Below are 9,835 nucleotides of genomic sequence, written 5' to 3' on the forward strand. Positions count from 1 at the left end.
TAGTCTGTTGCCAATTCGGGTATATTTAAAGCACTGATAAACCTCTAAAAACTGGAAGTCTTCAACTTAAATACTCACAATGGGGGCGTAGGTTGGCAAGCTATATAAACCAATATTCACCTTGTATTTTACAGAAACTAAGTGCTCCTTGGTGATGTCAAAGTACGCCGAATTGAACATATATTTCGTAAATGATATTCAAATCTTTATTGGGTTGATATGGAGTTGTCTTTTAAATAAACGGCTCCAGTTTAGAGAGATGAAAAGGGAGTTCGGTGTGAAGCTTTTTCCGCACCGGAGGAACCCGCATTTCGCGGCAGGAGTCTGGCATGTAAACAGACCGTGGGAGAGAGCACCTCCACCAACACCGACCTTTGCACCGAAGTTAGTTAAAGCTCTTGTAACCACACTTTTCTTAAATGCGAAACCTTAATAAGAAAAATCAATCTTATATGAAACTTACCTCTTTTAGTCAGTTATTTTTTAAACTTTTCAACCCATGAAATGTGGCGGACCACGGTGGCAGATTGTAGGAAAACTGGCAGAGTATTCCTTGTGTTGATATTCCAGAAAAGTGGGGTTTTATATCCCAGTAGTGTTAACTTCCAAGCGTGTTAGATAGTGGTTGAATCCCCAAACAGAGTTAACCAACACATATATCAAAGTTTTACGGACTTTAGTAGCCTACTTTGTACGTCACATCGCCCGGTGACGCTCTTCCAGGTTTTCCCTCCTCTCCGTGAATGCCACATTCTCTCCGCTGCTGCGTTCAGGACGAGGCGCGTGAAGTGACAAACAGCAACACCCACAACATCCGGATCGGCCTTTCTAAATAAAACCTGACAAAGAAGTGTCTTCTACAAAATGTAATTCTGCTACTTGTCAGTCACCATAGACTTTATATATAAAGCTTGTCGTCACTTACTTGTAATGTAGTATGGAAGCCCATTTCCGCTAGTTAAAGAAAACAATGAGAAGGAAACTTGAACTCTGAATAAAAATAATGATTGAATAATTCACCAACAGAAATGTATTAGAAGCAATTTATAAATTTCGAAAATGTCAATTTTTCAATCCAACATACCCAAAATGACAAAGTTTCAGCTAGCTCATATATGGACTTACTGCTTTTCTATGTCATTATTTATAGTGTAATTCATATATTTATAACTTCAATACTTTACATTAGCTATAATTAGTCTCTTTTTTCTGACGTTTTACTGAGAAAAATACTTTATTTATCAAAAAGTTTAACCGGAAATATATTTATTTCAGTTGCAGCCCGAATCTTCTGTTTTTCAGCTGTACCCACATTTATTTCGGAAGTTTTACTTTCCAGCAACTAAAATGAAATCTGTGTAAACATGAAACAAAACACACACACACACACACACACACACACACACACACACACACACACACACACACACACACACACACACACACACACACACACGTTCTTAGAGCATTAAAAGACAGAAAGAAGAAACATTAAAAGTCGTGCTTTTATTTTGAAATATGAGTTAGTTATTATCTGTTTATTTCTGGCTCTTGTTGTGTAGCTTAATGAAATATGACCTTCCCACCCAATTGTACCACTCCTTTTCCAGAGAGGGTGCCTTTTTATATTCAGCAGTTGTTGAGGAATTCATTTATAACATTTGCTAATGTTCCTCTTCAGAAAAATTATATATTTGTTTTCATTATTTTACTATTAAAGTTTTACAGAGTTCATGAGTCAATAAATGGAGCGAAAAAGTGACAATTCTCACATAGTTCATATACAAAATATAAGTTAGCATTAGCTAAGTTCTCCATATTATTTTGTGTATATGAGTAAATAATCACCAGAATGCTCAAATTATTAACATTGAAAAGTGAAAGTATAACTTGCAAATATATTTTTAATTAAAAAAAAATTGAATCTGAAATCAGTGTTGTATACAATTTATGAGTGATTAAATAAAACACTTTAAACAAAGTTAATTATTGTACAAGCTTGTTGGTAAGGAATGTTGATATTACATTACATATATTGGGAAAGTGTTTTTATATTGTAAAACACAGGATAAATATATCATAAGGACAGTTTTGTAGAAATGGACACTTCCCAAATTTGGATCCGATGTACATTTTCGAGCTTATATTCCCCCGCAATTGCTTTTAAAATTAAAAAAATAAACTGCATTAATGAAGCTACTTAATGCTTATATTCAGTCAAATTTCAACGTAAAATAATCAGACGTAAGGTGCCTTTTTAAAAGGTTTATGATTACAAAAAAATGTACATTAAAACTGGACATTTTATAGGCACTTTCCAAGTTTAAGACTAGATTTAGACTCACATTAGATAAGGCATCGTTTGAATATTTAAAGCTAACATTTTAGAAAACTTGCAAAAGATAATTGTCCTTATGTGAGAAATCAACCAGGGAAGTTTCCTTCTGATATCTATTAGTATAAATGTTTGCCCTGTCAGTTGCCCCCCTCCCTCTGGTACAACCTGAGGACCCCCCGATGGTGCAGCTCCTCCCAGAGCCGGCCCTCCATGCAGGTCGTGGTTGGAGAAGAATCCAAGAGGCTGCCAGGTGGAGTCGTAGTAATGATCGGAGAACGACGCGTAGCTCCTGGTGATGAAGCCGTACGCAGAAACCTGCAGACAGGCATCATGCTATAATGATAGATGTGTGTGTTTTTGTGTGTGTTTTTGTGTGTGTTTTTGAGTGTGTGTGTGTGTGTGTGTGTGTGTGTGTGTGTGTGTGTGTGTGTGTGTGTGCGTGTGTGTACCTGGTCACAGGTGTGCAGTGCTGTCAGCAGCATCAGAGCTCCGGTGCTCGGCATGTAGAGGTGACGAGTCCTGATGTCTTTCAGCAGAGGAGACCGCAGGAAACTGAAAATGATTTTAAAAACGACTTATAATAGTATAAAATTGATAAATATTTTAGACATTTAAAAAAAGTGTAAATAAAAGGAAAAAAAATAATTCAAATAAAGTGTATAAAAAACAACAATACACAATAAAATAAGGAATAATTTAAACATAAATACCTGAGATACTGACATTAATATATTCTCTAATTACAGCTGCGCTCCACCTGCGAGTCACGTAGGAAATAAAACCTGGGTGGAGAATTTTGAAGTTTTCTGCTGGTTTGTGACCAAAATACTTCCAGGGCCTGTTGGAGACACAACACATACATTATGACAAACAATAATAACAACAACAACAACAACAATACTGGTGGATTGTAACTAAATACACATTTACTCAAGTACTTTACTTCCATTTGAGGCACTCTTAATTAAGAAAAGCATTTATTTTGATCTCAGAAGAAAATATTGTACTCTTTTTTTATACACAAAATAGTAAATGGTAAAAGGACTGCATTTATAAGATTAACATATACAACTCGTCATTCAGAGGGGAGGCTGCTGTACAAGGTGCCACCTGCTCAGGGAGAAACTCATTGATGTCTAAAGTTAAAAATAAAAAATTCAGCCTAAATGATAAGACCATGAATTAATCAGTGAATTGACAGTACTGTAAATCATTGTTTTCAATTAATAACAATCAACTTGTTGCTCATATACTCAGGGGCGCCGTAAGGGGGTGAAAGGTTAGGACGATTATAAGGGCCCGTGACTGACAGGGGCCCCAAAGAATTTTAGAAACATTAAGAAAATGTTTAAGTTACATTTCATCAACCTCAACAAATTAAAAATCAATATAACGTTAAATTCAATAATGTACTGCAACTACACTTACGATTCGATTTCACTGTTTGTTCTGCCAAAAAAGTATAATTTCCAAAGCCTCGTCGTACACCCTCTCTATTTACATGCTAATGGTTTCGGGTCCCTGCTCCAAATGCGGTGCGGCACCGCACTTTCTGCGCAGAGAGTGGGGAAGCATGTGAGGAGAGGTGCTAGTACTTACGCTTTGTGCCATCTCTCAACCACTCACTGAAATTCAAGCTTTCAAGAAAGAAAAGACAGGAGAGAGGGACTAAAGGGCGACAGTGAATGTCTAGCCAGTTTTTCAAAAAAAGGTGGGTGGTCCATGGTGGAAATTAGTCTGTTAGCTAAGCTTAGTCCCCAGTTGTAAAATAAATAAGTTGTAATGTTTTGCTGACATTAATAGTGTCAATATCTTCACAGAAAATTCAGAGTTTTTCTTACTTCCTGCTTTTAGCTCATGATTTAATAAATGCAGGTAACATTTTTAGCGAGCTAATTCATACTAAATCAAGTTGTCCCCTCCCCTGGTGCCAGGACCACAGATCCATCTCTAGGGTCAGCCCCTGCTCCCCCATACAAAGGTTTGCATCTTGCCATGCTGGTCCACTTGGAAATGGCCAGTTGCTAGAAAGCTGGATTTCGGACTTGATCAGTGACTTGCCTGTAGAGAACGGCCTACGGCGCTGGGCTTCTTGGTGAGAGGCCTGACTTAAGGGGCTCGTACATAACTGTTGAACGGGCAACGGCTATGGTAGACGATATTGGATCACACAGAAGACGTCATGATGAAAAAAGGGAGAACAGGTAATAGGCTCTAATTTAGCACCACCATCAGGCCTTTCCATTTCCATTTCCGTTTTGTTGTCCATTTACACTTTAATACCCGCTTATTTTGTAGTTGGTATGTATATTTTAATTGAAAAAATCTGCTGCTTATGTTATTTATTTTGTTATAGCATTTTATAAATGATAATATTGGTGTTAATGTTCACTTTATTTTAATTTAAGAGGTCATGTATATTTAAGTTATATTTATTTATATTTATGAATGTTCCATTGAAAAATGTTATTAAAAAGGCATGTACACCATAAAAGATGACTATTGAGATCTATTGTCAGGAACGTTAGTCTTATATCAAATAGTGAATTATACTGCAGCAGAATGTTGCACGTCTGCACAGTGTTATATGTTCACCGCTCAGTGTCAGTAAGTATTGTGCGGTTAGTATTGGACGACAAGATAGAGGCGAGCCTGTACAGGTAGAGTTATTTAAAGCATAAATGAGGGGGTTGGGTTCTGGAGGTGTGGTTACAGCAATTGTGCTTGGTTGGCGTGGCCTGGGCCTGGTGGTGGGGCCCAATGTGATATCTTTTCATGGGGCCCAAAATCCCTGGCGGCGCCCCTGTTATACTATTGCCTTCAAAAATTTAAACTTTGTTGTCTATTATCCCGTTTTTACTGAAATATAAAAAAAGAAATCCCAGACTTTTTTCGGGAAAATATATAAAAGATGAATATATAACTTTATTCTTGAAATAGCATTATAAATCAAAATTACTTTATTATCAAAATATAACTTTAAAAAAAATGTATAACATAATTAATCCTAAAAAATATGTTGAAATAAATATATTCTTAAAATGTACATTAATATTGTCACAATGCGCTTTCAGTAATTTTATTTCAATAAAACACCTGTTTGAGAGGGATGCAGTTCAAATAAATTCCTGTGATATAAAAATCTGCAAGATGTTTAAAGGCTCTTCCCCCATCTGCAGGCCAAAGATGGTGTTACAGCGCAGATAGAAAAACTGCAAACATGTTTACATTTTTCAAAACCATGCTCATTAGATCAACAAAAATCCACTTCAGATTTAAGCCCTAATTGAATGCTTTACTACAGAATTATTTATTTACTATAATAACTTCTACCAAAAATTGAAGGGCCCCTAATATACTCTCTATTTGAACAATATAGCTCTCAGATATATACAAACATGTCTCTGATGTGTTTGGCTATAAATACCAAACAGATCATACATTGAAGCATCCCATAATCCCCTCTGTTTCATCTCTGTTTGAGCCCTGTCTCAAAAGTGCTGATTCTGTGTCTGTAGCTTTAAATGTTAATGAGCTGCTGCTGGCTACGCCCCCCTGATAACTGTTTGGTTTCAAAACAAACAATGGTGCTCTAAAGCTCCTTACACACCAAACTGACACCAAAGAACATGTCCCGATGGGACGTCGCCTCACGTCGCCTCACGTCTCCTGCGTCTTGGCCATGTGTCACACTGGAACACACCGCAAAGACTTCAGCCGACGGCCAAGTTGCACGTACGAACTGCGCATGCGTGAGTGGGAATAACTCTCCTTACCAGCAGGCGGCGGTAGTGTGTATTCGTCATTCAAAAGAGGCAACAACCTGAAGACAGACTGCGTGATACACCGAGAGAAGAAGAACAGACTGCGTGATATAAACAAACAACAAATAGCGTGTGCGTTCCATTTTCACTCTACAACGAGAAGCTCATGGGGCTTTCTGTGTCGAGAGCTGGAGTTAAATTAAATCTCAGATTTGCCTTCTCAATAGTTTGTTTGGGTCCCTCACTTCCGTTTTGCTTCTCATGCACTGATTCGCTAAGCTGAACAGCCAATCAGAGTGATTTCTTTTGCCGACTGCCTTTGGCCGATTGCCTACCGATTCAACATGTTGAATCGGCGGCGGAAGGTGTCGGCACGGCCGAAAAGACATGACGGTGCATTACACACCAATTTGAGTAGGGCGGCACGACGCTCATCGACGGCCCGACATCTATCGACATCTATCAACGCCGAAATCGTCTCGGACCTAAGATGAGATGCAGTTGATAAGGTTGGTGGGTGTTACCTTGGTTTGCTATTGGATAATGGTTGCCCAACACAAAACATATTATGATATCACAAAGTGGCCAAAATCAGCTCATTTTCAGACAGGTTTTAATATAAATGGGTTGGGACAAAAAGAGAGAGAATCTTTTTTCCACAACTTTCCATATCTCTTAACACAGAGGGAAAACATATTTATGAATGAAAGACATGAAAAAGTGGATTTTGCATAATAGGGGACCTTTAATGATAATTTTGTATATCTTAGTCATGGTTTTATTTTAGCCATACACTTTAGCATTTACAATTTAATATCTAAGATTTTCCTCTTGATCTCTTTGTGATTTTTCCCTTTTTTCTTCATGCATAGCGCATTGTTGCAGGTGGCCTGAGACTTTTATCAATAATGAATAATGGACTCACCTGTCCCCCCTGTCCCTCCCTGAGCCCACGACCCGACCCTGAACAGCAGCCGCCATCATCACATAGTCTCGGAGGTCTGAAGGGATGAAGATATAGTTTATCTCTTGCAGAAGAAGAAAATTAGCATGAACGTTTGAAGTTACTGCTACATACAGTCAAATAACTGATGAAAAAATAATCTAAATGGACGGAAAGTCATCCAAATAGTTTAAAGGGGGATGAAAAATGACCAAAAAGAGACACATAACTTATAAAAGAGAAAGACCAATACAACTACGAGACACAACTTTTCCAAATACAAACAAAACAAGATGCAAAACATCTAATCAGTAACGCATAAGAACCAGAAAGTGATGCAAATCATCTAAAAGGTCATGCTTAAGAACCAAAAGGTCTTGCAAATAACCAAAAAGAGATACAATACATTTAATAAGTGATGCAAAATTACTAGAAAGAGACGCAATTGGATACAAATTATGCAAAACTACAAAACACTATTGCTACACATCTAAAAGATGATGTTCAAGGACCAAAAAGGATGCAAAATCTACTAATGGCGTATTTCCACTACAGCATGGAGCTCGCTTCAAGCGTGCCGAGCCGTGCGGGACCCGTTTTTGGTTGCGTTTCCACTAGGCGTAGTTCCGGCTAGCGGGTACTATTTCACAGTTTTTCTGGCCCCATAAAATTGAGGTCTTTCCGGGCCAACAACCAGGCTGAGTCGGGCTAAACTAGAGAGAGAATCGCTGGCAAGGGGGCTACAACTACAACAAGATGAACATATTTGACCGTGATTTAATTGTACTACACGTTGCCGAAGAAACAACATACTGATACCGGTTAGTAAAAAACATTAATTAATGCTTTGACAAGTCTGCAGACAGACGGCAGGCGAAAAACCTTTTAAAATGCGTGTTTTCTGAATGGAGATCGGCTAAGCTAACGCAGTATATGCTCCGACCGTCCACACTCACAAAAACGCACTATACTGACATAAAATAAACCAGCGACGTGTATTCGCCATGACACAGACAGTCTGTGGTTTGTACTTGTTTAACTTTTGTCTGGTTTCTGAACAGATATGAGGAGCTGTGGGCTTGAGTGCTAACAGCTAATGGCTGATGTTGTTTTTCTGTGATTCTCATTGAAGATTACGTCACGGCTCCGCCTACACTGCGTTACTATAGTTACTACCCTAGTTCCTAAACTGTAATAAAAATGCGCCATAAAGTGAGCCAGTCCTAACAAGGCCTAACGAGGCCTAGCCATACTGAGCGAGGCCGTGTAGTGGAAATGCGCCATATGTGATGCAAAATGACAAAAAAGTGATGCAAAATGTCTAAAAGAGATGCAAAATGACCAAAGATTAGACAAACAACTTGTAAAAATGTATTCAAAATGACAAACAATAAATGCAAAACATGAGTGAGCACAATAACAGTAGTCAGAGTTGAGTTCTCCCCACCGGACTCTGGGGGGTTCTGGTGAATCCGTCGGTGCGGTACCGGCCCAGCGAGTTCTTCATGGTGTTGGTGGTGAATCCGTAGAAAGAAATCTTTGTCCCCACTTCTTTTTCAAAACCTCTGATCACCACTCCGTTCATCCTGAGGGGCAGGGAAACAGTTTTTATAAAAAAATGTATCAGTTAGCTAATCACAGACATGAGAGAAACATGACCTATTTGTCATTTTGTGTGTCTTTGAAATCTTTTTGTTTATCTTTGTGGTCGTTTTGCATCACGTTGTGTTCATTTTGTGCCACTTCGTAGTTATTGCATATCTCTTTGAAGTCATTTTGTGTCTCTTTAATAGTCGTTCTGTATCACTTTTATAGTTGTTTTTGTGTCTTTTTAAAGTCATTGTGTTTGTTTTTTAAATCTTTTTGTTTATCTTGTTGGCTATTTTGCATTTTTTGTGGCTCTTTCTAGTTAATATTTGTCTCTTTGAAGTCTTTAAGTCTCTCTTTTATAGTGATTTTGTGTTTATTAGAAGTCCTTTTATGTCTATTTTGTGTCCCTTTGGATCTGTTTGTGTATCTTTGAAGTCATCTTGCTTATTTTTGTGGTCGTTTTGCCTCTTGGTATGTTCATTTAGTGTCTCTTTGTAGTCATTTTGTGTCATTTTGTTTGTCCCTGTAGTCATGTTGTGACTCTTTACAGTAATTGTGTGTCTCCTTTTAAACATTTAGTTTATTTTTTTTCATTTTATAGCTCTTGGAAGCCATTTTGTGACTTTCCTTTAAGAAATCTTAGCATTAGCCTAATAAGATAGACAATTAATAATATCTATATTACACTGAACAAAAATATAAACGCAACACTTTTGTTTTTGCTCCCATTTTTCATGAGATGAACTCAAAGATCTAAAATGTTTTCTACATTCACAAAATAACCATTTCTCTCAAATATTGTTCACAAATCTGTGATAGTGAGCACTTCTCCTTTGCCGAGATAATCCATCCCACCTCACAGGTGTGGCATATCAAGATGCTGATTAGACAGCATGATTATTGCACAGGTGTGCCTTAGGCTGGCCACAATAAAAGGCCACTCTGAAACGTGCATTTTTGCTTTATTGGGGGGGTCTGGGGGGTCCGAAAACCAGTCAGTATCTGGTGTGAGGGATTAGGGTTAGGGTTAGGGTTAGGGTAATGTTGTGAATCGAGTGGCCCATGGTGGTGGTGGGGTTATGGTATGGGCAGGCGTATGTTATGGACGATGAACACAGGCCACTCGATTCACAACATTACCCTAACCCTAACCCTAATCCTAACCCTCACACCAGATACTGACTGGTTTTCGGACCCCCC

General features: G+C 38.1%; 1 protein-coding gene across 1 annotated transcript in view; it reads right to left on the reverse strand.

The window, feature by feature from the left end:
• Positions 1–2,475: 2,475 nt before the first annotated feature.
• Positions 2,476–9,835, reverse strand: part of LOC104965389 (alpha-N-acetylgalactosaminide alpha-2,6-sialyltransferase 2-like) — a 15,015-nt gene continuing 7,655 nt past the window's right edge. Inside the window, 6 exon segments of the mRNA XM_010794345.1 lie at positions 2,476–2,551; positions 2,553–2,653; positions 2,788–2,890; positions 3,096–3,176; positions 7,028–7,128; positions 8,493–8,631. Of these exon segments, the coding sequence (XP_010792647.1) occupies positions 2,476–2,551; positions 2,553–2,653; positions 2,788–2,890; positions 3,096–3,176; positions 7,028–7,128; positions 8,493–8,631 (601 nt within the window).

This window comes from Notothenia coriiceps, unplaced genomic scaffold, assembly GCF_000735185.1.
Source record: "Notothenia coriiceps isolate Sejong01 unplaced genomic scaffold, NC01 NC01_scaffold00037244, whole genome shotgun sequence".
NCBI classification, from domain to species: Eukaryota; Metazoa; Chordata; class Actinopteri; order Perciformes; family Nototheniidae; genus Notothenia; species Notothenia coriiceps.